Source organism: Scyliorhinus torazame, chromosome 28 (assembly GCF_047496885.1).
Source record: "Scyliorhinus torazame isolate Kashiwa2021f chromosome 28, sScyTor2.1, whole genome shotgun sequence".
Taxonomy (NCBI): domain Eukaryota; kingdom Metazoa; phylum Chordata; class Chondrichthyes; order Carcharhiniformes; family Scyliorhinidae; genus Scyliorhinus; species Scyliorhinus torazame.
This window is the reverse complement of record NC_092734.1, coordinates 28,027,316-28,055,315: the sequence shown is the minus strand read 5'-3', so window position 1 is coordinate 28,055,315 and position 28,000 is coordinate 28,027,316. Positions and strand designations below refer to the sequence as shown.

The window sequence follows — 28,000 nt, the reverse complement described above, 5'->3', positions numbered from 1 at the left end:
TGAGCTGTCGTGAAGTTGTGAGACGCGCTATATGAATGTAAAAAAAGTCTCTCTCCATGCGGGTTCAGCCCCAGTCTGGATGCATTGCTCCTTTAAGGCCGTAAGCTTTTTTCTGATCGTCATGACCCAGAGGTAAACTACTTGAAAACCCAACACTGAAGCAATGGCAGATACCGCAGCTCATCTTCTTGGCCCGTGGATTCCGTTGCGTCTTCACAAACCATTCGAGTCTTTTGTTATATTCCCCTGACCGTCTGCCACTTCTGTGGTGTTTCCAGTGACCTTACACCAATGTCATGGTGGACAACCCCACCCCCACACCCCCAATGGAATTTCACCCCTTTAACTTTAAGCTGTCTTGTGTTTGAGTACCTACTTCAACATCCAGCAGCTGCACAGCAAACCACTGGCATTCTAATGATTTGGCTAAACTACACAACATGAATATTCATAAATTCAAACCTTAATACAATTTGCCTTCCGGAGGACATTGTGCTCTTAATAATTTACAATTCATCAAACAACATTGCCGAAACATCAGCTAATATCAAATAGTACGACCAAGCAGTACAAATATAAAACTTTACAAGACCACCCTTGATTCTTAGGAAGAATTAAAATGAATGAACAATTAGCTCCCTATTTACGTTACACAATATAAGGACAGCATTTTCTCCCGCTGTCAAGTTTAAGTCCACATTTCATTCTTATCAACATTCAAATCCCCATTAATATTGGACACACACAGGAAAAGAGTTTGGGAAATAAATGTCTAAACTTGCCATCAAAGTGACGAGATGCCCCACAGAACCACAAGGTTTTGGCTTTGCGGAATTAGCTTTTGCACCCTTGACCTCTGCGATCTTTTAAAAGTTGCCACATTTGCAAATTAATTTCCCATTAAACTCACTTCAGAGACTTAAGTCACAGAAATTAACAGCGTTAATTAACCAATTAACAAAGTAATCATTGTTATTTGCTGCCAGTCTAGTGAACGATTCAAGTGTGCAATCTTATTCCTCCAGGTTGTGAATTGTTCGAGGAGATTTTAAAAAGGTCAAATGCTTAGATTTTTCTTACCGTTCTGCCCCTTTACTCTCTCTCACATAATCCTCTCTCTCTCTCTCTATTTCTATTTCTGTATCTGGTTTGAGGTTGAATTCACATTTCTTCTTCCACTTATTTCTCAATCCCTCTCCGGTTAAGGAGATACACTGTTGATCCGGTTGTCCACCAAGGTGATATCCAGTCGCCCTTGCCTGTGTCGTTATCGACTCGCAACTCCAGCAACTTTGTGGGGAGAAAATGTCAAAGCCTAAACGTGCACAAACAAGCCTGACCAATAGGGCATATCGCCAGATATTCTCTGCTCCAGCAAAAACCTGGGCCATTAACTTCGGGGACCCAAACACAAATGAGCAGCTGGAAAGTGCTGGTGTTCCAAGGCCCACATTCATTACTAAATTTATGGCAGCGAGATTAGCAACATGTGCTGCTAACTCCAAGAACCTTTTGTTAAATGTAAATTTAGAGGACCCAATTCTCTTTCCCCCCCCCCCCCCCCCCCCCCAATTAAGGGGCAATTCGGGCCCAGAGGACATCATAACTGAAGGTTGGGGCAGCCCGGTAGCGCAGTGGGTTAGCACTGTGGCCTCACGGCGCCGAGGTCCCAGGTTCGATCCCGGCTCCGGGTCACTGTCCGTGTGGAGTTTGCACATTCTCCCTGTGCCTGCGTGGATCTCACCCCCACAGGCCAAAAATGTGCAAGCTAGGTGGATTGGACACGCTAAATTGCCCCTTAATTGTAGAAAATGAATTGGGTACTCTAAATTTTTTTTTTTTTTAATTTAAATTAAAAAATAACTGAAGGTTCTTTTGTTTTTCTGCCTCCGTAGATAGTTCAGGAAGTGTCCTATTGGACACTGGTTTAGCACAGTGGGCTAAACAACTGGCTTGTAATGCCAGCAGCGCGGGTTTTCCCGTACTGGCCTCCCTGAACAGGCGCCGGAATGTGGCGACTAAGGACTTTTCACAGTAACATCATTGAAGCCTACTTGTGACAATAAGCGATTATTATTATTATTGGGCCCTCCCCCACCCTCCACCAACACCCCGACTCCCTCCCTCCCCATCATCCTCCTTTTCCCACTTCCTTCCCCTTCTGTTGGTACAGAGGCGAGGGTATCTCTCTCTCCAATGTAAAGTTTAGTGCTTGCACCATTGTTTTTTGTACAACTGGGTTGTGAACTGTTTTAGTCATCAGAGTATCCTCCCCACCCCCTCCCCGTACGTTGGTACTGAGGGGAGGGTACCCTGTTTCTCCAACACAAAATTAGTGTTTGTACCGTTTGGCCTTGTATATATTTTTTACTCTTTTAATAAAAAGCTATGGCCAATCCACCCACACTGCACATCTTTATGGATTGTGGGAGTGACACCCACGCAGACAGACAGGGGGAGAACGTGTACACTCCACACGGACAGTGACCCGGGGCCAGGACCGAACCCAGGGCCTCGGCGCTGTGAGGCAGCGGTGCTAACCACTGCGCCACAGTGCTGCCCAACTCCAACAACTTTACGGAAACATGCTGACAATTAGCTGATTGCAGAACCAATTGGAAACCATATGACACTGGCGTAGCTGGAGGTCAAGGAGTAAATACCAGCACAAAACTGTACCACTGACATTACTTTATTTGACACTTGACAAGGTTGTTGGAGGGAACTTCGCAAACAGCTCATTTCAGGGCTGTAACAGCACAACATTAGTGGGATTCAACAGTATATAACATATACTGTATTCTATCGGCACGGTGGCACAGTGGTTATCACTGCTGCCTCACAGCGTCAGGAACGTGGGTTCGATTCCGACCTCGGGTGACTGTCTGTGTGGAGTTTTCACATTCCCCCCGTGTCTGCGTGGGTTTCCTCCGGGTGCTCCGCTTCCGCCCCACAGTCCAAAGGGTTAGGTGGATTGGCCGTGCTAAATTGCCCCTTAGGGTGGGGTTGCAGGAATAGGCCAGGGGATTGGGCCTAGGTAGGGTCGTCTTTATTGGAGACTCAATGGGCCGAATGGCCTCCTTCTGCATTGTAGGGAATGTATGATTCTATGGTAACACAGAACCCAGCTTCAGAATTATGCTCTTGAAGAGTGTGTGTCTCGTGGCCATAGTTAAGCAACTGATAATAAATACATCGTCTCTAATTAAGTTAGATATCAGTAAAAGAGAATTATAGTGACGTCTTTGGAAATGTTGGGTCAAACCTTCGTTCTGTCTTATGTCCATCTTTGCCTCTCCGCGCAGCAATTGAGATACCATGTAGCACTGATTCCGCCAAGTCCTCCATGACTGCCCGCGTTCCTACTTCAACCTGCTTCCTTTTTGCTTCATCCAAATGCATATGCTTATTTCATTTATTTTCACATGGCCTATTGTCTAAATGATACTTAATCGGTGCTGACAATAGCTGGCTACCTGGCCCAAGACAGCTCACTGACATGATGGCACCGGGTTTTAGGCTGGCCCAATGACACAAGCTCCAAGCGCAACTCTGGCCTTGTGCCAACAGCCAGCCTAACCGGGCTGCATGGAAGCTGGACAGCAGCCCAAGGTTAAAAGGCTACGCGCACACATGTATGTTGCTGCGCATGGGGCAAATATCACTTCAACCTTTGTGAAGCTCCCAGACTGAGGGAGGTTAAGGAGAGGGGAGGGCCGAGCTACAATCAAGTGAAAGAAACCTACAGTGGGATTTTCTGGCCGTTCCTGCCGCTGGGGTCTTCTGGTACCGCTGACGGTGACCCCTGGGAGCTGAGGGTGCGGACAACAAGAGACCCCCTTGACAGCGGTGGGACCAGAACATGCCGCCGCCAGCGAATGGCAGGGCACCTCCGCCACTGCAGGACACGCCACGCAGGAGAGGAGGGGCAGAACATCCTGCCCATAATCATACAATTTACAGTGCAGAAGGAGGCCATTCGGCCCATCGAGTCTGCACCGGCTCTTGGAAAGAGCACCCTACCCAAGGTCAACACCTCCACCCTGTCCCCATAACCCAGTAACCCCACCCAACACTAAGGGCAATTTTGGACACTAAGGACAATTTAACTTGGCCAATCCACCTAACCTGCACATCTTTGGACCGAGGGAGGAAACCGGAGCACCCGGAGGAAACCCACGCAGACACGGGGAGGATGTGCAGACTCCGCACAGACAGTGACCCAAGCCGGAATCGAACCTGGGACCCTGGAGCTGTGAAGCAATTGTGCTAACCACTGTGCTACCGTGCTGCCCAAATGTGGATACAGATTTTACAGCAAAGAGCCAGAATACGAAAGGGCCCGGGCAGGATTCTCCCAGCCCTGGGCCGGGCCTGAGAATCCCCGCCAAAGGGCCATGCCGCTCCGACGCCGGCATGCCATTGGCGCCGGCGTGTTTGGCTATGCGCCGGTCGCGGGCTGGTCTACGCGACTGGCCCACCGATTCTCGGCCCGGGATGGCCCGAGTGGCCGCAGTTAAAACGCTGAGTCCCGCTGGCACCGTCCACACCTGCTCACAGCCGGCGGGAACTCTGCGCGCAGGGTCGAGGGGCCGCCTGTGTGGGGGGAGAGGGGCTCCACCCCGGGGGGGGGGGGGGGGGGGGGGGCTCCGATGCGGCCTGGCCCGCGATCGGGGCCCACCAATCGGCGGGCCAGCCTCTCTGTCCCCCGGCCCCTTTTCCTACGCGCCGACCCCTTTACTCCTGCGCCATGTTGCGTTGGGGCCGGCCCCACTGCGCATGTGCGAATCCCACGGCGCGCAGTTCGCGCCGGGATCAGCAGCTGGAGTGGCGTGAACCGCCCCCCATTATGCGAAGGCTGGGAAGCGAATACGCGGCTATATGAGTCGGTGGGAACAGCTTTGGCACTTCTGAGTGCGGTGATCATTGTCAGGCAGGAAATGCAGGTGAAGGTCAAACATCCAAATAATGCAAGGGTGTTATCCATTGCATCTTGGGATTCCAGCTGAAGCCTCCTTTCCACGGGATACAGGTGCTGTCCTTGGTTGGCAGTGCCCCCATCACTAATTTGGTGTGGCTTTGGACAGCAGATTAACCGATTGGTTTGTCACTATTGGTTTGGAATGGCCTGGAGGCCGAACAAAAAACGTAGTGTTTGGCTAATGAAAGAGTTGTGGTGCGGGCGGCATGTGGCGCAGTGGTTGGCACTGGGACTACGACGCTGAGGAACCGGGTTCGAATCCCGGTCCTGGGTCACTGTCCGTGTGGAGTTTGCACATTCTCCCCGTGTTTGCGTGGGTTTCGCCCCCACAACCCAAGGATGTGCAGGCTAGGTGGATTGGCCACGCTAAATTGCCCCTTAATTGGAAAAAAAATAATCGGGTACTCTAAATTTATTTTTTAAAAAGGAGTTGTGGTCCAAGAAATGTCTTAGCCCTGTGATAGCCCTCGATGATGTGGAGGCAGAGTTATCAGATCTTCTCAGAAATGTGGAGAAAGGGCTGATTACTTGGCCAATTTATGTACGTTCTGGGGTAAGGATGGGCATGTACATTAGGGATGAGGAAGAGAGGCCTCCGCCTTCCTTATTCCAATTAGGAGAAGCCATTGGAATCGCCAAGGATTCCCAATCCGCATTGATTGCTGCAGCTGAGAATAGAAGCTGCAAGCAGCAGGGTTTTTAGATCAGGTTTTGGAAATAAACATGTTGTCGTGCAAAATATCGGAACTAAAATCACTAGAATATGACAGTGCAGAAGAGTCTGCACTGATGCATGAAAGGTCCGGACCTGCCCACCTAATCCCACTTTCCAGCAACAGAGCTAAACAGAGAGAAATCTAAAAGCAGGAAACAGAAATGCAGGGAGATCAAGAATGAACTGGACAACCAAAAGTTTGAAAAGTAACCTTTGACCGGGCCTACTTAGCCAGGCCTGGCCATTCATATCCCACTACACAAGGAAGACTGGTGAGGAAGGCCCAAATACAACAAGGAACCTGCTTACCTCAAAGTTTTAATGAGTTTTACATCATCTATCAGAGGTGCCTCAGAAAGACTGGCTCATGCCTTTGAGGCAAAACGCAGCCTATTTATTGGGAATGAAGTGACCTAACCTGTGCACCTGATTTGCAGCTTCCAGCTTCTGAGCAGCAAACCCAAAATTAGCCTTTGCTCTTCGTTGTGTCCGGGAAGACGGGATTGGCCAACACACTCAACGGTTTCCTCTCTCTCGGAGCTGAATTGGTCCCCGTTCGTCTGAATTATTACATCATCCGTTTCAAGATTGTTGGCTTTGCGTTTGTTCTTGGCTTGTGTGTGACATGTCTGTTGATGAGAGTTGTTGTACCGACACAGGCAAGGACGATGGTCAGATAATTACCAGGGCTGTATTCGCAAGGAAGATTTTGACCTGATCGCAACTCAGTGGCTTTACTCCTGTCATTCCGACAAATCCCTCCTTCAGTAACAGGCAAAGCATTGATGCCTCTCTGCATTTCAAGAATGCCCAAATCTCTCTGTCATTCAAACTGGAGCCTTCAGTTAAATTCATAGAAAGCACAAGATTTTGGAGAGTCTTCTGGCATCACTCCTAGTTTTCCTACTGGTACACTGTGCTGTAAAGTTAATTTGTGTAATCTGTTTCGGAGAGTAACCTTCTCTGATAGGAAACTTGCGTGTTTATCAACTTATTCAGTTGCATTTACAAAAAATCGCCCCGGGTCTCAATGTACCCCTTTTACGAACTGCGTTGCGCTCCCTATATACACAAGTGACAACTTGAAAGAGCCATCTCTTCAGCAGTATAGGTAAGCTCAAATTTAATTATTGATTATTATTTTATTACAGCTAATGGGCGGAATTCTCCAGTTTCCCCGCTGCGTGTCTCTCGGCTGCGTGCCGTTCGCTGGTGGCGGGATTCTCTACTCCCGCCGCTTATCGATGGGCTATCCCATCGAAGCCACCCCATGCTGTTGGGGCACCCATGGGTGGGGGTGCAATGCCGGTGGGAAGAGAGATTCCCAACGGCCAGAGAGTTCCGGCCAATATAAGCTTTCCAACTGAGAATTAATATATAAAATTATGTACAATACATAATAATAATCTTTATTGTCACAAGTCGGCTCACATTAACACTGCAATGATGTTACAGTGAAAATCCCCTAGTCCCCACATTCCGGCGCCTGTTCGGGTACACTGAGGGAGAATTCAGAATGTCCAATTCACCTAACAAGCACGTCTTTTGGGACAGGTGGGAGGAAACCGGAGGAAACCCACGCAGACTCGGGGGGAACGTGCAGACTGCACACAGACAGTGACCCAAGCCGGGAATCGAACCTGGGACCCTGAAGCTGTGAGGCAACAGTGCTAACCACTGTGCTACCGTGCTGCCCATAGACATATTCAATCAGCCATAACCACCTCAGGGTTATCTGTTAACTTTAGGGTGATGTGAAAATGTAAACAGAATTTTATCTCGAGTAGTTTCTTTTGAGATTTTCCTTGCCTCGTCAGTAACAGCCGTGTGATTGTTCCGGATTGTCTGCTCCAACAATAGTTGGCAAAGCCTCCGGAGAAACTTTCTGACTTTTTCCCTGGCAATCTCCCACCGAAGCTGCAGAAAAGCGTTTGGGAAAATGCCCCATTTTTCCGAATGCAGTGATGTCTATCCCTTGGCAGCTCAAGGAGCTAGTCCAGAGACTGCAGGAATCTAGGCTGACACTCCAGTGCCGAGCGGAGGGAGTGCCGCAAGGTCAGGGGTGCGGGCTTTCGGGATGGGAACGTAAACCTCTGTCCTCTCAGGTGGGACATCAGAGAACCCACCGCCCCAATTCAAGGAGGGACAGGGAACCGATCCTTGGTATCTTGGCTAATACTTGTGGCTGAACAGGTGTCGCTAAAAATAGGTTCTTGCTGTTTGTGGGAGCTTGCTGTGCTCAAACTCAGTCATGTTTCCCAAACATTACACTTCAAATGTGCTTCATTGGTCTTAAAGTGCATTCCCCCCGCCCCCCCCCCCCCCCACCCAATCTTCAAGATCATGAAAGGTGTGACATAATTGCAAGTCAATCCTTTGCGACAACTCACTTTCATCAACCTATGTGCTGTGGGTTACCCCCTCCTAAGGGACGTTACCTGTAAAAGTCTGTCTCGTACTTTGAGTCTCCCATCCAGATGTGCCACACTGCCCGGGCTAATCGCCTTCACAAGGGCAGCCGTTCCGTTGTCACCACCCACCAGCGCAAAGCCCAAACCGCCACCTGTTGGCCTTTCCAATTCAATGCGGATTAGAGAGCTCTGCCGGGAGATAAAAAAGGGTAGCTGTGGTTTCACTCGGCACCTCCTGAACAGTGCAGGAAAGGGAGGGGGGGGGGGGGGGAGAGACTTCAGTCGGGTTAGCTCCTGCCACTGGATCGACACAACAATTACACGTGATGAAGGACCACTTGAAACGCACACGGCATTCACTCATGGCTCGCTACTGACTCTCACGGAGCAACCTTGCACCAAGGAACACGTGCAAAATCCCATGTTAAGTAAAAAATACTGTCAAATAGTAACTCCAACAGTTATGAGGGGGACAGTGCATCTTTGCACTTAAAAACATGAATTTATAAAGCAAGATACCTCGGATTCTTCAGGCACAGCGGAGTTAGTTTGGGATCGCTCGTGATCAGCAGGCTGCTTCCCTGAAAAGAATAACAGTGTGAAAAGAAAACTTCCCGGATGGGAAAACTGTTTTATGTTCATAACAGAGTTTGCTCCTTTCCTTATTAATTGGATGCCTCTCCCAAATTAATTTGATGATAAAATCATTGCGGAGGGGGTTTGCTGAGTGTCAACCAGTCTGGACTGCTTTCCTGGGATGATTTTAGCACACAAGACTGGTGAGGAAAAATCTCCAAACCTATTCTTGTTCATAGAATTTCTACAGTACAGAAAGAGGCCATTTGGCCAATTGAGTCTGCACCATTCCTTTGAAAGACCATTCGACCTAGGCTTAATAACCTCAACCTAGGGGGCAATTTGGCATGTCCAATCTGCCTAACCTGCACATTTTTGGACTGTGGGAGGAAACTGGAGGAAACCCACGCAGCCACGGGGAGAAGTGCAAACTCCCAAGGTGGGAATCAAACCCGGGTCCCTGGCGCCGTGAGGCAGCAGTGCTAGCTACTGTGCCACCGTGCCGACCCTCCTTTGCAGAGGTTAACCATGAGAGCTGAATGAACAAGAACAAAGAACAAAGAAAAGTACAGCACAGGAACAGGCCCTTCGGCCCTCCAAGCCCGTGCCGACCATGCTGCCCGTCTAAACTAATGGTTACACAAAACTGATTTCAAAGTGTGGTGTGTCAATTTAGAAATAGAATCCCGACAGTGCAGAAGGAGGCAATTTGGCCCATCAAGTCTGCACCCACCCTTCAAATGAGCACTCTACCCATGCCCAGTCCCCCCTATCTCCGTAACCCCTTAACCTAACGTGCACATCCCTGGACACCAAAGGGGCTCTAAGTGGATAAATCCACTTTATAAACCGCAATAATCCATTTCTAAAGAATACACATATATTACAATGCATTTTTCTCATCTCTGATGTGATTTTGGATAACTTACAGCCTCCTAGGAATACAGGCCTTCTCCGTTTCCGTGTTTTGGACTTGCTGTTTCCCTGTTCTATCTACCAAGCACTTTAACAGCCTGTTCCTCTTCTGCCTCCCAGCTTTGCTGTGACTCAGCTAGCTCTCAGTGCTGTTCACAGCCCAGAAGTGATCAGTCAGCCGCTGGATCGGATGCAAAAATGTGCTCCAATCCCCGAGCTGGAGACAGGCAGCTCGCTAATAATTAATCCATCCAATAAATGGGGCCCGGAACTCAGCTCGTTTTACTTTCAGAACACAACTTACTCACTGAAGAGAAAATAGATAGGACTGGGAATTGAGGTAATTGAGGGGCAGCACTGTGGCTTCACAGCGCCAGGGTCCCAGGTTCGATTCCCTGCTGGGTCACTGCCTGTGCGGAGTCTGCACGTTCTCCCCGTGTCTGCGTGGGTTTCCTCCGGGTGCTCCGGTTTCCTCCCACAGTCCAAAGATGTGCAGGTTAGGTGGATTGGCCATGATAAATTGCCCCTGGAGACCAAAAAGATGAGGAGGGGTTATTGGGTTACGGGGATAGGGTGGAAGTGAGGGCTTAAGTGGGTCGGTGCAGACCCGATGGGCCGAATGGCCTCCTTCTGCACTGTATGTTCTATGATGGGGAGGCCTCCTTACCATCTAGAGTCTGCTGCTTCTCTTGTCCTTGTCCTTCTTTTGATGTCAGCGTCCGGTCACTGAAGCCTTAAGGTTACAAAGAGAAACATGTATAATTCACACCGCACACGAAAATTGAGGAACGCCGCACACTATATATCGGGGATGGTAAATAGAACCGTTCCCCTCGGCACTGACTGTACTGACTGCTCCCAATTGCCCATTTGTAATGGAAAGGGCAATGAATGGGGAATCTGGAATCTCCTAATCAACCTAGCTTTTAGTTTGTGGGCCCTTGCCCACAATTAATTAAGCATTAAAGCGTCATCAATCCAGAATTCCCCCGGCAGGCATGGTTGACGAGGTTCATTGCATCATCGGATTACATCATTAGCAGTACTTGAAGTTAGAGATATTGTCACCTGCATTTATTCGTGAATTTTGAAGGAAAAATAATATATTAGTCTGCATTGCGTGTTTTTGTATATCACTTTATGCGAATTCTTCTTCAAACCTGCGCTATGGCGGCACGGTTGCACAGTGGTTAGCACTGCTGCCTCACAGCGCTAGGGACCCAGGTTCAATTCTGGTCTTGGGTGACTGTGTAGAGTTTGTACGTTCTCCCCCTGCCTGCGTGGGTTTCCTCCTGGTGCTCAGGTTTCCTCCCACAGTCCAAAGTTGTGCAGTTTGGGTGGATTGGCCATGATAAATCGCCCCTTAGTGTCCAAAGGTTAGGTGGGGATAGGATGGGGGAGTGGCCTAGGTAGGTTGCTGCTTCAGAGGGTTGGTGCAGACTCGGTGGGCCAAAGGCCTCCTTCTGCACTGTAGGGATTGTATGATTCTATAATCCAGAGGCATCCTGCCATTGCCTTTATCTAAACCAGATTAGGTGTGTTCATGATGCTCTGACCAGTCAAGGTGTGGGGCAGACTTTATGGACCAAGCAACCTTCTCCTGTCCTATCCATTTTGTGTGTTCGTAAAGAGTGTGCACTAAAGAGAAAATTAAACCAGTGTGTGTCAGCGTGGCTCAGTTTGTTGCATTTTTGCTTCCGGGCCAGAAGATTGCAGTTTTGAGTCCTCTATCAGGCCGATTGTCTAAGCTGACACTTCAAACACTTCGACAAGGCGTGTGTGGCTGTGTCGCGACTGGTGATGGTGCCCTTCGGACACAGTGTTAAATTGAGGTCCTGCTTTCTGATTGAGGTGGCCAGGTAGCACTGTTTGAAGAGGAGCTGGAGTTGCTCCTGTGTCCAGACCAACAACGAGCAAAGAAGAGCGATGATTATTTGTGCACCTCTGTTGTTGTGTGATGCAGGATAACCGGTGTGGGTGCCGCATAACAACAATCGGATAGATTTCCGCCTTGTGTGAAGTGCTTTGAGATATTTTGACATTCGACAGTACTGTCAAAAGGAAGAAATAGGGGGAAAAACAGACAAGATGGAAACGTCACACACACACACACTGAAAATTGACACTTGCCTTTTAGTGCTAAAAATTTTTTACTTTTCTTTCTGCTTGCAGTTCCTGGAAATTAAGAGAATAAAAGATAAGAGGACACAACAGTCGTGAAGAAGAGGACAGAAGCAAAATAAGTTACGGAGAGAAAAAGAGAAAGCTGATAGAGCCTGATTTCCAAGAACGTACAACTGTGATACTTTCACAGATTGTATCCAGTGGCTTGCATGAATTCAGAGCCCGGGAGTCCTCATGAGGTAATGATCTGGGGACCTGGGTTCGAATCCCAGGTGGCAAAATTCTAATTCAAAAAATATCTGGAATTAAAAGTCTAATGATGTTCATGAATCGATTGTCATATAAGCCCATCTGGTTCGCTAATGTAATCTGCCGTTTTACCCGGTCTGGCCTACACGTGACTCCAGGCCCACAGCAATGTGGTTGACTCTTAAATGGCCCAGCAAGCCGACCACACAGCCAAAAGGCAATTAGGGATGGCAATTAAGGGCAGGCCCAGCCAGCGACGCCCACACCCCATGTAAGCAAAAACAAACTTATTGGGGATTAAATTCTAAAGCGCTCAACTTTCAAACCTAAGCCATTTGGTGTAAAGGTATCACTCTATTGCTGGTACTTGCAAACTGTTTGGAATACACTTGATGGGGAGGTGCTGGCATAGTGGCCTTGCTATTGGACTAATAATCCAGGGATAATGCTCTGCAGACCCAGGTTCAAAACCCACCATGGCAAATGGGGAAATTTGAATCCATTAAACTTTGGAATTAATGATAACCATAATTGTCATAAGAATCATCTGGTTCACTCACTAGTGCAGTAAGGAAATCTGCCATTCTTAACTGGTCTGGCCGACATGCCGGGTAATCCACTCAATTCAAGGGTAATTAGGGATGGGCAAGAATGATCCCTGGAAAGAAGAACTTGGCCTATGAGGAACGGTTGAGGACTCTGGGTCTGTACTCATTGGAGTTTAGAAGGATGAGGGGGGGGATCTTATTGAAACTTACAGGATACCGCGAGGCCTGGATAGAGTGGACGTGGAGAGGATGCTTCCACTTGTAGGAAAAACTAGAACCAGAGGACACCATCTCAGATTAAAGAGATGATCCTTTAAAACGAAGATGAAGAGGAATTTCTTCAGCCAGAGGGTGGTGAATCTGAGGGACTGTTTGCCGCAGAAGGCTGTGGAGGCCAAATCACTGAGTGTCTTTAAGACAGAGATAGATAGGTTCTTGATTAATAAGGGGATCAGGGGTTATGGGGAGAAGGCAGGAGAATGGGGATGAGAAAATATCAGCCATGATTGAATGGCGGAGCAGACTTGATGGGCCGAGTGGCCTAATTCTGCTCCTATGACTTATGGTCTTATTGTCTTCTGGCAATAAATAATTGCTGGCCCAGAGATGACAAGATTATCCCCTATGATCCATACTCACTTATATCAGCAACCTTGGTTGTAAATTCCAGAACAACTCAGTTCCAGTGTGAACAAGAATGTTTGTTTAATAGTCAGGGTTGCTTGGCCCCGTCCTCTCCCCAGTGAACGCATTCAACTTGATGAGGTTCTGGGGTTTAGTTGACGACTGTTTAGTCACAGGATTTGTGCAACGTGGACAAAAGCTGTGACAGAAAAGATGTTTAAAAAATAAATAGATTGAGTGACTCAACCAGCCTGTACTGAGAGGCATTACTGGATGCAATGAGGTCGGGTTATTCATTCGGGGGCTGGTTTAGCACAGGGCTAAAGAGCTGGCTTTTAAAGCAGACCAAGGCAGGCCAGCAGCACGGTTCAATTCCCGTACCAGTCTCCCCGAACAGGCGCCGGAATTTGGCGACTAGGGGCTTTTCACAGTAACTTCATTTGAAGCCTACTTGTGACAATAAGCGATTTTCATTTCATTTTTCATTTCATTTCTTGTAAATGGAACTCTGTGGAGTGTCACTAAATTGTGCGACAGTACTTGGTTTTAAAAAATGCCTCGATTTGTACACGATTGTTAAATGTTGTAATATAGCTGTTCGCATAATGTCGTTCATATCTGGCTGTAAAAAGGTCAAGAAAATCAAAGATGCTCTTTGTTTAAAATCTCCTCCTGGAACTAGAGCGTTGCTGACAATGGACATCCATTGGGTTGGTCCTGATTACGCTTGGCCATTGCTTGCTGCCATATGGCTGACCAGTAAACCCTCCTTCTATCACCTCTTGTCGTTGGGCGAATTGGAAGGATTGGTAATTAACCTGTTTTGCCATGTTATGAGTGCACCTTCTGTGGCCATTAACTCATGAATTTGGACTTGAACTAGGAGCTTCTGGCCCTGAGGTAGGGACATGGCCCACTGCCACAAGACCTCCCTGTCCTCCTCCCTTTAGCAAAGGTAAATAATGGCCTGATTCTCTGCTGCCTGTCGCAACAGGGCGGAGAGTGCAGCATCTTCCAAAAAACGGGATCAGCGCTGTTTTCCGATGCTCCGGTCCCCCATTGATGGAGGCATCGAGGTTCATGCCTCGCGCCAGTGGGAGGATACAAATAGATCAAATTGAACCATTTGCATCTTATTAACGGGCTGGATAACGGATTCTCTGTGCCGCTGTGATCCCCAGGTTTTCTGGGCCGGTATTCCAGTGAGCGTGGATTGGTCCAGGTACTTGTCAGCGTGGCTCTGGTGTGACGGACCTCACGTTGGGCCAAGGGGGTAAGTCGTTAAGGAGGGTGCCTCCAATGTTGCTCGAAGGGCCCCACTCCTCCCCACAATGCAAATCCTGCCTACCAGGTGCACCCCCCCCCCCCCCCCGCCCCCCGCCCCACCAGAAACTCCCATCAGAGCTCTCCACCGGAGGCCCCCATAACAGAGACTCCCCACCAGAGACCGTCAGAACGGTTTTGTGAGGGGGAGGGTAGGGGGTCAGGTCAACCTCATATTGTGTGTGAGGGGGGGGGAGAGAGTCCGTGGTGAGGGGGGAGGCCAAAATTGCATTGCGGGGGGTGGGGAGGAGCAGGGAACGGGCCCACTGCCAGACCTTGCTATCAGGCCACCCGCTGAGCGGGATCCCTTGCAATCCCGCCATGCATAAATTTGCACGGCAAGAGATTGCGAATCGCCTCTGGGTGTCACTCCCAGCCCGAGCGCAATTCAGAGGTGGTCCATCTCCGACGGGGTAACATAGTCTCCCAAACGGGGAAACCAGCCCAATATATAAGGTTGATTGTCATGCTGCACAGAGGCAATTAGGCCCCAACCCCCTCCCTACCTGCCACTCTGGCCGAGACACAAAGCAGGAGCAATCTTGTGAATATTGCAACTGCTCCGTCGGAAATGAGTTGGAAATGAGCTGCAGCCTCCGGGCCGGACTGAGAGCGGACTCTCTCCTGGAAAATCAGACGGCGAGATGAAAATGCAAACAGCCTACCCGGGGCAGCATGTTTTCCTACAATGACAGCTCCACATCAGCCCAATAGATTCAAACCAGTGCAACCACTCAAATAACCTTCCTCAGCGAATAAGACACTGCCAGTCTGTTCAGTGAAATTATTCAAACTCATAGCTAAAAACTAGCCAACTTCCTTCCCCCTATAGGGCACGACACTAACACGGCTATCAGCAATGATATTTGCTTCAATACTGGATGTATGGAACTAACATAAATCAGATCTGCCTCTTGTACATACATAGATACATAGAAGATAGGAGCAGGAGGAGGCCTTTTGGCCCTTCGAGCCTGCTCCGCCATTCATCACGATCATGGCTGATCATCCAACTCAATAGCCTAATCCTGCTTTCTCCCCATAGTCTTTGATCCCATTCTCCCCAAGTGCTCTATCCAGCTGCCTCTTGAATATATTCAATGTTTCCTGTGGTAATGAATTCCACAGGCTCACCACTCTTATAAATAAAGAAATTGTGGAGAGAATGGCGACGAGGGAACATTTCTAGTGCTGCAGTTACTTAAAGTTCTCAATGATGAGCTAATTTCACTCCGCGTGGACATTCTCAAATTTGTTTGGTTCACCTGTGCACCAAAGTGTGTAATAACCCTCACGAGACCCCGACTCGATTGATCTCCCCATGGGGATCTGGAATACGAGCCCCCCCCCCCACCCCGCTGATGGGTGGAGGCCTAACTACTGGGGCTCATGGAATCAATCCTTATGAGCCGCCCCGGATTGGGACCGGCATGATCGGTAGTTCCGGTTGGGATCTATACGCTGTTTGCCGCTTTGCGGCCTATCCTTTTGGTTCGAAAATTTTTGGAGTTACCTTCCCAGGTCTCCAGAGGTTTTATAAAGTTAAAAATGGCTTTGGTGAGAAAGGCCAGGATAATGGCAGCCAACATGGTTGACAGCGCGGATGTTAGGGATAGTGGCTCCCAAGGTATCTCACCAGCTTAGAAGCATTGGTACCATCTATTCTACCTTAAGAGTCAGTGGCTACACTGTAATGTATAGACAATCTAGTGTTATTAAAGGTCAAGACAAAACATAGGCACTAGGCTGAGGACAGCACTGGAAGGATAGAATGCATAGCTGACCTAATACAGTCACACATGAAGGAAAGAGAAGTGAGTTCTTACAGGCTCGCCTTAAAAATAATTTGATCGCCAAATGCCAAGGCTAAGGAGACCAAATTAATTTGATCGCCAACATGATCGCTTCCTTGCCTGTAAAGCAAAACCTGAAAGGCGCCTGGTATTGAGAGGACTGGAGTGGAGCTGTCTCCAACATAACGCGTACACAATAAGACTGTGGTCTGTAGCTGAGCAGTGAAGCTTCAATTGCACCTCAGCTGAGACTGGTCGGTCTCATTTATCTCACTCTGAAAGAGATCACAGTCTCCTCACAGCAAAGATTCAAACAGTGCAACCACTTAAACAACTGTCTTCAAAGAATAAGATACAGCCAGTCTGTATAAATAGAGCCAGTGTGGTACCAGCTGGAGAGGGGATCAGTAGTGAACTGCTGGTACTTTGTACATATTGTTGTAAAATAAAGTTACTTTCTGTTTGACTCTACAAACCCGTGCTGGATTCTTCATTCATGACCCTCACAAAATCCTCCTCGTTACTTTTAAGAACTTGCGGGAGTTACACAGAATTTCCCGTTAACGTCACCACAGACAGTTAGGTCATGTATGTACAGAGTAGAAATAGCCTTTTAAATGAATTGACAATTGGAAAGACAATGCCAAGTAACCTTGCTCATTAAGATTGCAGCTTGCACCTGGACACCTTGATGTCGAGGCAAGCATTTCTACTTGTGTTTGCTCATATCACCTCCATTCCTATTCTACTGAATGTCCAATAAATGTTTCACTTATCCAGCGATGTATTAAGCATTACACGTCTGATGTAGAGCTCGGCTATTATACACGAACTCTGAGGAAACTCGGGTGCAGAACGATCGTTTATGAGCCAATGCGTTGAGAGAGCACAACCTCAGAGATGGGTCTCCAGAGCTGACTCTACCCAACTGCGAAATCATGCGATATTTATACATTGTAGGTCACGTAGGCAAAGGCATTATTTACATTTGGAAATTGTCCGGTCCAAACTTTACATGAAACAAGTTGCAGGTGTTCACCCAGGCAGAGCGAGTATTTTCTACCCTTATATTTCTCTGACTCCTCCCGTAATCTCTTCTCTTGTTGTTAGAGCTGTTGGTTGTGTCTGCGTCTTTAGGTCTAAGAAAACCAAGTTAGACTGAGAAACATGTTATTGAGGGTCTCGCAGGTGACTTGGGAAAACTAGTTTGCTAAGGTCACTAAAATCCAGTTGGACTGGAAAATGTGTTATTGGATGTCTTGCGGCTGGTGTTTATCGCTCCAGAAGTACTCAGTTAGCATCGTTTATGTCTCTTAACCAACCAGCATGTTGCTCCTTGATGTCTTAAGCCTGACTGTGGAATATTCCTCTACTTTCTAATACAATATATAATGCATTATATAAGTTCAGGAAAATCCCTAAGACCCCTTAATAGACTATAACTATTGTCCACCCTAATAAATGCTTGGAACTAAACCCTATTTGTTAGCTCCCCTCTTACAATGACATTGGATCTCACAGCCAAGTCCACCCCCCCCCCCCCACAACCCCTGTAAGCGTTGTATAGTCACCTGTCCTGATAACTCTCTTTTTAAAATTAATTTCTGGAATGTGAGTATTTCTGGCTTGGGAAGCATTTATTACCCCTCCCTAATTGCCCCCTGCCCCATGTGAAGGTGGTGGTGGAAGCCACTTTCTGAAACCGCTGCAGTCCATGTGGTGTAGGTACACCCACAATGCTGTTAGGGAGGGAGTTCCAGGATTTTGACCCAGTGACAGTGATGAAGCAGTGATACAATCGCGAGTCAGGATGGTGAGGGGCTTGGAGAGGTGACGTTCCCATGTATCTACTCCTCTTGTCCTTCTAGGCGGTACTGGCCATGCGTTTGGAAGGTGCTCTCGAAGGAGCCTTGGTGAGTTGCTGCACTGCATCTTAAAGATGCCAGATGTGCTGGAGGGAGTGAATGTCTGGGGATGGGGTGCCAATCAAGCGGGGCTGCTTTGTCCTGGATGGTGTCGAGCTTCTTGAGAGTTGTTGGAGCTGCGCTCGTCCAGGCATGTGGAAAGTATCCCATCACACTCCTGACTTATGGGGCCTCTGTCAGATCTTGTTTGATAATAATACCGAGAAGGGCCTTGGGACATTTCGTTACATTAAAGGCACCATATAAATTTAATGAATTGTAAAATCAATGCTCTGCTGTACAGCACCAAATGGCAATCCAGAGATTCGGCCTCACCACTGATATTCTCTCACACACAACTAGTTATGTCTACCTGTCCAGGTAGGGCAGTGTCGTTGGTGTGACACACATGCTAATCTTTGCTTCTTAAACTCGCTAATGTTAGGGAGGTACTTACTAGTCCTCTGTGCTTCAGTGATCACTGGCTTACCATCCCTGAGAAAGCAAAATAAAATCAGTTCAGATGCTAGAATGTTAAATGCAACAATCTACCTGCACAACTGGGATATCATTGCAATGATATAGTGTAATAAAACGGATAATCATTTAAAACGCTTCAGGTACTTCTATCATTAACAATCACCAAGCCCTTTAATACCAACACTATGGGAGCCGGTATCTGTCACTTCCAATCTGTTCTGAAAGCAACAAAGGTTTAATTCAGGCGGCACGGTGGCACAGTGGTTAGTACTGCTGCCTCACAGCGCCGGGGAACCGGGTTCAATTCCAACCTTGGATGACTGTCCGTGAGGAGTCTGCACTCTCTCCCCGTGGCTATGTGGGTTTCCCCCGGGCGCTCCGGTTTCCTCCCGCAGTCTGAAGGTGTGCAGGTTTGGTGGATTGGCCATGCTAAGCTGGCCCCTCCGTGTCCAAGGACGTTCAGGTTAGATCACAGAGGATAGGCAGTGGAGTGGGCCTCTTTCGGAAGGCCGGTGCAGACTCGGTGGGCTGAATGGCCTCTGTCTGCACTATAGGGATTTGATGATATTTACACTAACCCAAATAATCTTAACCAGGATGGCACTAAGGGGTAGCAATTAGCCTCAATCTTCCTTGGGTAAGGAGGGGATGGATGCTCCTCACTCCCTCCCCGTATCCCTTCAACTTTATTTCCTTCATCTGCTCATCGCTCTTTCTTTCCAACTTCCACGAGTATCAAGAAAGCTGCCCTGTAGATTTAGTGGCCATGTGTGTTGAGAGGGAAGGCCCAAGACTGGAATTTCAATATTTGGGGCGGGACTTCACACCATCCCTCTGCCCTGTGGCGTCTTCTGCGGCGGTCAATATGACCCGCCATTGGACGGCGGCGGGATTTTCCATTCCTGCTGCTGTCGACGGGGCTTCCCGTTGTTCGCACTCTCTGCCACAAGGGGGAGGTGCGACCCGTGGCCACGAGGGAGGGAAGATTCTACCGGCAGGAACGGCGGGAAAATCCTGCCCAAAATGTCTTTATTATTGACGGACCGCAATGCTGAATAACTGCAAAGAGTGAAGCAATGCCATTTTGCAAAGATTTGCCAAAAGGCTGCCTTACCTCGTAGCCTTGATTCTAATTTGGCCGTTTTCAGTGTCGCACGCTCGCACCGCGTCGTCCAAGGTCATGCCCATGGTACACATATCGCAGATGTACAGAATCTTGTCCCTCGGCTGGAGGCTGCCTTCCGAACTGGCGGGGGAACTGGGCACAACCTCCTGCACGTAAATACCTTGCCACTTGCTGCCTATTCCCCCCGTTAACTTCAGGCCTGCAGCAACAAGTACCAACTCGAATCAGACCAACAGCAAAGAATATTAGTAACACATTCACTGGAGCATGTTAATATAATCGCCGGCTTCCTGTGGGAAATGGAAAGCAGTTACATCATTTGAGTGATGTTTTTGTCATCCTAATCAAGTTTGGGAATATAACGGAACACTGTTTGCGTTTCAAATTACGATGAATGCCTTCTGTTTCTGAAAGATCGTTTCCGCTCCATCACTAATGTCAAAATGCAAAGGGTTGGCAAGGGGCGGCAGCATACCTAAAGTTTACTGCCGCCAGGGTATTTCTAGCCTTTCTTTTCCAATCCAAAGTATGTCTCTGATACGATAAAACCATGAGAAGATCCAAAGGTTTATCGGCGCGGACATCGCCAAAGGTTCAAAACAGTAGAGTAGAAAGTAGTTGCTTCTTACGGCAGGGAGGTTATGCTGGATCGGTTAGTTAGGCCACAGCTAGAGCATTGTGTGCAGTTCTGGAATCCACATTATAGGAGGAACGTGATAGCACGGGCGCAGAGGAGATTTACCAGGATGTTGCCTGGGCTGGAGAGTTTTAGTTATGAAGAGAGATTGGATAGACTGGAGTTGTTTTCCTTGGAGCAGAGGAGACTGCGGGATGACTGAGACGTAAAAATTATGAGGGGCATAGATAGAGTAGTCAGGAAGAAACTTTCCCCCTGGGTGGAGGGATCAATGACCAGGAGGCACAGATTTAAGGTAAGGGGCAGGAGGTTTAGAGGAGATATGAGGACAAACATTTTTACCCAGAGGGTGGTGGGAGTCTGGAACTCGCTGCCTGAAAGGGTGAAAGACCCACATAACACCTAAGGAGTATTTAGATGTGCACTTGCGATGCCAAGGCACACAAGGTTATGGGGCAAGTACTGGACAATGGGATTAGAAAAATTAGGTGGTTGTTTTTGGCTGGTGCAGACGCGATGGGCCGAAGGGCCTTTTTTCTGCAGTGGACCTCCATGACTCGATAACGTGAGCATTGCGAGGAAGAGACATGCCATCAAACCTTTTCATCTTGAACTCATCAGAGCAGAATTGCAAGAACACCAAATCTCAAAGCAAACAACTACTGCATGAGCACTTATAAATCCTTGTCCCCTTCGAGAGCTGGTGTTCTAGCTAATCTGTGCAGATGAGTGCAAGATGTAAAACTTTGACGGGATGTCTCTTTTCCAGAATTGTTCGCTGATGACAAGCTTGGATTTTAGATTGCAGGAGAGGGAAGCAATTATACAGGGAAGCTACACAGGTGTATAACACCTGGCCACAAGTCCAGTCATTGTCCTTTGACCTCAGATCCAGATATTACATAGGATTTCCAACACAGAAACATCCCAGTCCAGCTGGTCCAGGCCAATGTTTATGCTCCGCAGGAGGCTCCTCCTACTGCTCTTCAGCTGACCCTAATCTTCCAGTCCTTTCTCCCACATTTGTTTGTCCAATTTCCCTTTAAATTCATAGCATTTCCCAGCAACTTCCAATGTTAAAAGTCCCACCTTCTACCCCACCCTCTGAATTTATTGTTTGATTCATCAGTGGCCAGCCCGTATTCACGGTCTGGAGTTTTGCTCTCCTGTAAAAGTGAAACAGCTTCCCCACAACGACCTAATCGAATCACTTCATAATTTTCAAGTCCTCTTATTAGGCCGCGCCCTCAGCCTTGTCTATTCGAGAGAAAAGTGCCCCTGTCTCTTCAGTCTTTCCCGATAAGTATAGCCTCTCAGCTCTGTTACTGAGGCCTTTGTATTTGTGCATGAGCTCTCGTGAGCGTCCTCCTCAGTATGCAGGCTTTGAGCTTGGCCCTTCACAGTTGTCTATCTTGACGGACCGATTCTATTGGCCGCGCCTGTGGTGGGTCGTATCTCAAACAACAACGAATCAGACGACAGAAGGGAGATAAATCACTTGGTTGCATGATGTACCAAAAACAACCTAAGGAACTGATCATCGACTTCAGGAAGTGCAGCACGACACTCACCCCCAACTGCATCAATGGCTCCGAAGTGGAGATGGTCGGTAGCTTTAAGTTCCTGGGGGTCACCATCACCAACAGTCTGTCCTGGTCCCCTCACGTTGATGCAACAGTCAAGAAAGCCCAACAACATCTCTACTTCCTACGGAAGCTAAAGAAATTCGGCATACCTGCATCGACTCTCACAAACTTCTACACATGTGCCATAGAGAGCATCCTATCCGGCTGCATCACAGCTTGGGATGGCAACTGCTTGGCCCAAGACCGCAAGAAATTGCCGAGTGTGGTGAACTCAGCCCAACGCATCACACAAGCTTGCCACCCTCACATTGATTCTGTCTACACCTCCCACTGCCTCAGGAAGGCAGACAGCATTATCTGAGACCCCTCCCACCCAGGCTTTGCCTTCTTCCAGACCCTTCCATCAGGCAGAAAGTGCAGAAGTCTGAAGACCCGCACATCCAGACATAGGAACAGCTTTTTCCCCCACAGCTACTAGACTCCTCAACGACTCCCCCTCGGACTGACCTGTCCCCTGTAAGAACACTATTCACGACGCCCTATGCTGCTCTTGCTCATGTATTTGCTTTGTGTGGCCCCTTGTTCCGCACTGTAACCAATCACTGTTTGTCGATGTACCATTTGTCAATGTTCTCTGTCGATTATTCTTTTATCTACTATGTACGTACTGTGTACGTTCCCTTGGCCGCAGAAAAATACTTTTCACTGTACTTCGGTACATGTGACAATAAATCAAATCAATCAATCAAGATGAACTGATGTGATGAAGGGGGTCACAGACCCGTAACTTTAGAACAGAGTCTGGTTCATGTTGCGCGCTGTCAGGGAAATGTGTTCAGTCCGTTTGTTAATAACCGCACACATACGATTGCAATCCAGTGCATGCACCCTCTATCGGAACAGGCTAACAAGTATGCTAGCACAATTTTCAGCCCACATCCATCCTGTGCACTGTGGCCCAATGTATGGACAAGCATTTGGGGTGACAACTGTGTGTGATTATTTCATAAATCGAAGTGCTCAGTTCCAGCAGCCATCCCATCAGCTCCTTGATGGAGACAATGGAGAGTATATCATTAGCGGGCCTGACCCGGTATTCTCCGGAGCTCCCGCGGTGCACCCGCCTCCGCTGGGAGACATTGCAGACGGCGGGTTTCACTTGTGGTTTTAAAACCGGGAAAGATGCGTCGAGGCTGCTGAGGGAGAGAGAGGGGCTACAGAGAGTGTCCAATATTGCTATAGTGTGTTGACAGTTGTGCTGCTGGCCGGAGGGCTTGTCAGGGTCGGTGGGTAGCGGGTGGTGGCCAGGACGTGGGCCATGGAGTCGGGATGGTCGGGCATGGGACACCATTGTCGCAGCCCGCAAGGCAGCCAAGACTGGTGTGGTGAATGTATTATGGCAACCATTCATCACTGCATTGCATTGTACTATGTTGTTGCCCTTGTGAGCTCCACCTATGGACCATTGTATTGTATTACACTGCTTGTATCATGTTGTTGCCCTTGTGGGCTCCGCCTCTTGAGGGGAGGTACATAGACCTGCTGCCCTGTAGGCGGCTCTCAGTGCAGAGCAGTCGCAGGCAGGCACTGTTCCAGTTGATTAAAGCCACTGTTCCCTTCAACTCTCTGTCTCGTGTGAATTGATGGTCGCATCAACTGGCCACGGTGAACTTCGTGCCACAGGTCACAAGGGTGTCCCCCCAGCGCCCCACCCCCACAGGTGCCCCCTGGCCCCAGCCAACCCATTAACGGGATGGGCGCGCTTCAGCGCAACCAGTGCCATCTTGTTGGCTGGAATGAGCGTGTGAGGAGAGTGGATTGCTGATATGCGGCTGCAGCTTGTCAGCCTCTCGAGTGCCAATCCTGACCCCGGCGAATCAACACCGTTTTACATTGGAATTGCTTGTGTTCCACGTGATACCGATGCTAGTCCGTTAACCGTTCCGGATTCTGTCCCGGCGTCAACAATCTCCGAAACAGAGACTCCCCCCCCCCCCCCACCCGCCGCCGCCCCCCCCCCCCCCACCCAACAGATCCCCAAATGGGTGAAATAACTGCGAGACACCCCAGTTCAGTCTTGAGCGTGTAAATGCTTCTCTCTGCAAAGTGCGCAATGTCAATCTTTGCTTCTTTAAAGTTGAAGCCTGCGCGTGATTTTCTTCTGCAGCATTAATGGAAGTAAAAGATCATGTTGTCACCTCCAGGAAATTTGAAGCTGATGTCAGGAATTAAGAGACCTGGAAGTGAGTCATAGACATTCAGGTTCGAAGGTTAGAAGCGAAGTCCGGATATGTCCGTCTCGAACGTCAGGTGTTAGCTGAGCTCCACAATGAGGTCATTGTTTTAGAATCACTTCTGGGTAGCCATTAATTACTGTGACATCACTTCCAGGCGTCTATCAATCTCTATGATGCCATCGTTCCTTTTTCACTTTCCTCATTTCTTCTCTCCCAGTGGAAGGTTCAGTGCGGTGCAATTGTTTTTATTCTTTCATGGAATGTGGGTATTACTGGATTTGATAGTTCTCCATCCCTAACCTCCATCGGGAAGGTGGAGGGGAGCCACCTTCTTCAACCACTGAAGTCCACCCCCCCTAATCCTGTCAGGGAGAGAGTTTCCGAATTTCGATCGCGTCACCGTGAAGGAACGGCCGATATATTTCCAAGTCAGGTCCGTGTGCGGCTTGAAGGGAAACTTGCAGGTGGTGGTGTTCCCATGGGTCTGCTGCCCTCGTCTTCGAGGTGATAGAAGTCGCTGATTTGGATAGTGCTGTCTAAGCAGCCTTGGTGAATTGCTGTCGTGCTTCTTGTATAACGTCCACGCTGCAGCTACTGTGCTTCGGTGGCGGAGGGAAGTGAATGCTTGTGGGTGGGGTGCCAATCAAGCAGGCTGCTTTGCCCTGGATGGTGTTGAGCTTTCTGAGCTGCCTTGTAGATGGTCTGCACGCTTTGGGGGAGGAGAGTTACTCACCGCAGGATTCCCAGCCTCTGACGGTGCTCTTGTTGCCACAGTATTTATATGGCTGGTCCAGTTCAGTTTCTGGTCAATGGTAAACGCCCCTGGATGTGGTTAGCAGGTGATTCAGCGATGGTAATGCCATTGAATGTTAAGGAGACATGGTTAGAGTCTCTCTTGCTGGGGATGGCCATTGCCTGCCACTTGTGTGGTGTGAATGTTACTTGCCACTTTTCATGTTGTGCCAGGGCTCCATGATACCACACTTGATCAAATGCTACCTTGATGTCAAGGGCAGTCACTCCAACCACTTTTTCTGGTCAGTGCCTTACGAACTGACCTTTTATACAATGTTTTATAGAGTTCTCCTGCCCCTCAGCGGGGAAGCTCCTACTCCGTGAGAGCCACCGGGAAGATAATAACCCCACCCCGTAAGTCCAGTGCAGGATATTACAAGCTCTTTTGTCCATATTTGGACCGAGGCTATAATGAAGAGCGGAGCCGACTGGTGTAGCCCAAGCTGAGCCTCAGTGAGCTGGCTACTGCTGAGTAACGTCCATTTGATGCCATCGTCCATCACTTTGCTGCTGATCAAGTGTAGACTGATGGACGGGAACTGGCCGGCTTGGATTTGTCCTGCTTTTTGTGAACAGGAATTACCTGGGGAAGTTTCCACGTTGCCGCCTGGGTGTCAGTGTTGTACGTGTACAATGTGGTAGTATGTATTGGGGGTCATGTGGGACTGGAAGCCCTAATGTCATTGGCTGACAGATCCCGGGTCCTGGTTGGCCGTTGACCTCAAGCTCCGCCCTGAAGGCGAAGTATAAGAAGCCGGTGTCTTCCCCCGCATGCCAGTTTACTATCGGGCTGCTGGGGAACAGACACGCTTAATAAAGCCTCATCGACTTCAATCTATTCGTCTCACGGAGTCTTTGTGCGCTACAATTTATTAAGCGTGTCTGTTTTTGTGCGCTACATACAGGAACAGCTTGGCTAGGCGTGCGAAACGTTCTGGAGCACCAGTCTTCAGTACTATTGCCGGAATGTTGTCCGGGCCCACAGCCTTTGCAGCGTCCAGTGCCTTCAGCTGCTTCTTGACATCACGCAGAGTGAATTGAATTGGCTGAAGACTGACATCTATGATGCTGGGGACCTCCGGAGGAGGAGGCCGAGATGGATCACCCACTCGGCACTTCTGGCTGAATGTTAGTTGTTTAATTGCCCAGCGCCATTCACGATAAGACCCGGAAGATCTGCAAGGTTTTAATCTGATCTGTTGGTTGTGGGATCGCAAAGCTTTCTATCGCACCTTGCTTCCACTGATTGGCTTGCAAATAGTTATTAGAGATGTCCTCAAATCATCTTTGAAGATGCCAAACGTGCCCATCCTCACACCATGACAAGTACGTTGGTAAAGACAAGGTCAAGTACGTTTTCCCTCTTACTGGTCCCCTCATTTTGGGTGCATCAGGACCCAACCAGCTCAGTCAGTAGTGGAGCTCCCGAGCTATTCTTGGTGACGAATATTGAAGTCCCCCACCCATGTGTGAATTCTATGGCCTTGTGGCCCTCAGTGCAAATGGACAAGCATCGCCAGGATTTCCATTGGAATTCACAATTTCCAACTCAAAGGCAGACTTGGCCAGTGTAGAGGGCAGGACTGGCAGGATGTCCAGGCTGGGCTCGAATTGTGGCTCCACAGGCCTTTCCCCAGTTTTCACAAGGAATTGCCAAGCTGGAAAATGGTGGCAGGACCGCGCTTCCAGTCGCACTGGTGCCGAACGTGAGAAAGCAGGAGGAAAAGAGCCCCGAGCCGAAAATTGGGATCACTAAGACACTCTCCCCCTCCCTTTGCCTGATCTTCCCTGCTCTTTTCAACCCCAGCGCCATCCCTGCATTGTCGGGCGTGTCCTGCCACTCTAGCATTCTCAAACAAAATAACCAAGCCCGCTAGATCTGACTATGGTACTGAAACATCAAATGGAATCATCAAAATAACAGTTGCTGTTCTCATTCCATCAGATCCAAAGGAAAGTATAAAGCTTTTAAAATAATCAAGAAAATAATGTGTATGTACAATATCACTCACGGACTTTCCTCAAGAAAGAATGGGTGGGGTTACTGGGTTATGGGGTTGGAGTGGAGGTGTGGGCTTGGGTAGGGTGCTCTTTCCAAAGGTTGGTGCAGACTCGATGGGCCGAATGGCCTCCTTCTGCACTGTAGATTCGATGAATCTGACGACTTTCTGAGGCACAGCTTTGCTCATTAGGAAATGTTGAAAAGAGATTGAAAAGACTGCTTTGGTCATGTTGCCCGGTGCCTTGTGATGTCTTCCATGTGGAGGCCGTTATCCTCAGCCAAGGTTTTAGGGCGTGGTTTGACCTCCAGAAAACAGGGTCTGTATAGAGGGGTGTTTCTGAGAGCCTGTAGCACCGAGGACGAGCTCGCCATCTAAGGGGAATCTGTTTCTTGGCCTCGGTGAGGAAAGTCCCACCCAGGCCGCACTTACCTCATTTCCTGCACTGACGAGTTCAGCTCGTCAGTACAGGAAGGGATCAGGTCACCATTTTTAAATGCCGACATGATTTCACGACCCCCCCTCCGGACCCCCTCAAAGCCCCAACCTACCCATTAGAGGGTCCTCGAATCCTTCTCCCTCATCCCTCCCCTTAAGGGCAGGGCACCCCGAGGCCTGATCCCTGGCACAGGCAACCTGGCACTCAGGCACCAGGCACCCTTTTCATAGAATTTACAGTGCAGAAGGAGGCCAATCGGCCCATCGAGTCTGCACCGGCTCTTGGAAAGAGCACCCTACACAAGCCCACACCTCCACCCTCTCCCCATAACCCAGCAACCCCACCCAACACTAAGGGCAATTTTGGACACAAAGGGCAATTTATCACGGTCAATCCACCTAACCTGCACATCTTTGGACTGTGGGAGGAAACCGGAGCACCCGGAGGAAACCCACGCACACACGGGGAGGACGTGCAGACTCCGCACAGACAGTGACCCAAGCCGGAATCGACCCTGGGACCCTGGAACTGTGAAGC

At 48.8% G+C, this 28,000-nt stretch overlaps 1 protein-coding gene across 4 annotated transcripts in view; it reads right to left on the bottom strand.

Annotated features, from left to right (window-relative positions):
- Positions 1-28,000, bottom strand: part of ptpn20 (protein tyrosine phosphatase non-receptor type 20) — a 402,784-nt gene that overhangs the window by 84,229 nt on the left and 290,555 nt on the right. For all 4 annotated transcript variants that reach the window (XM_072491743.1, XM_072491746.1, XM_072491744.1 and 1 more), the window contains 5 exons: positions 19,758-19,968; positions 18,621-18,658; positions 10,266-10,331; positions 8,627-8,688; positions 8,135-8,296 (listed from right to left, as the gene is read on the bottom strand). In XM_072491743.1, the coding sequence (XP_072347844.1) occupies positions 8,135-8,296; positions 8,627-8,688; positions 10,266-10,331; positions 18,621-18,658; positions 19,758-19,968 (539 nt within the window). The remainder of the gene's footprint in view (positions 1-8,134; positions 8,297-8,626; positions 8,689-10,265; positions 10,332-18,620; positions 18,659-19,757; positions 19,969-28,000) is intronic.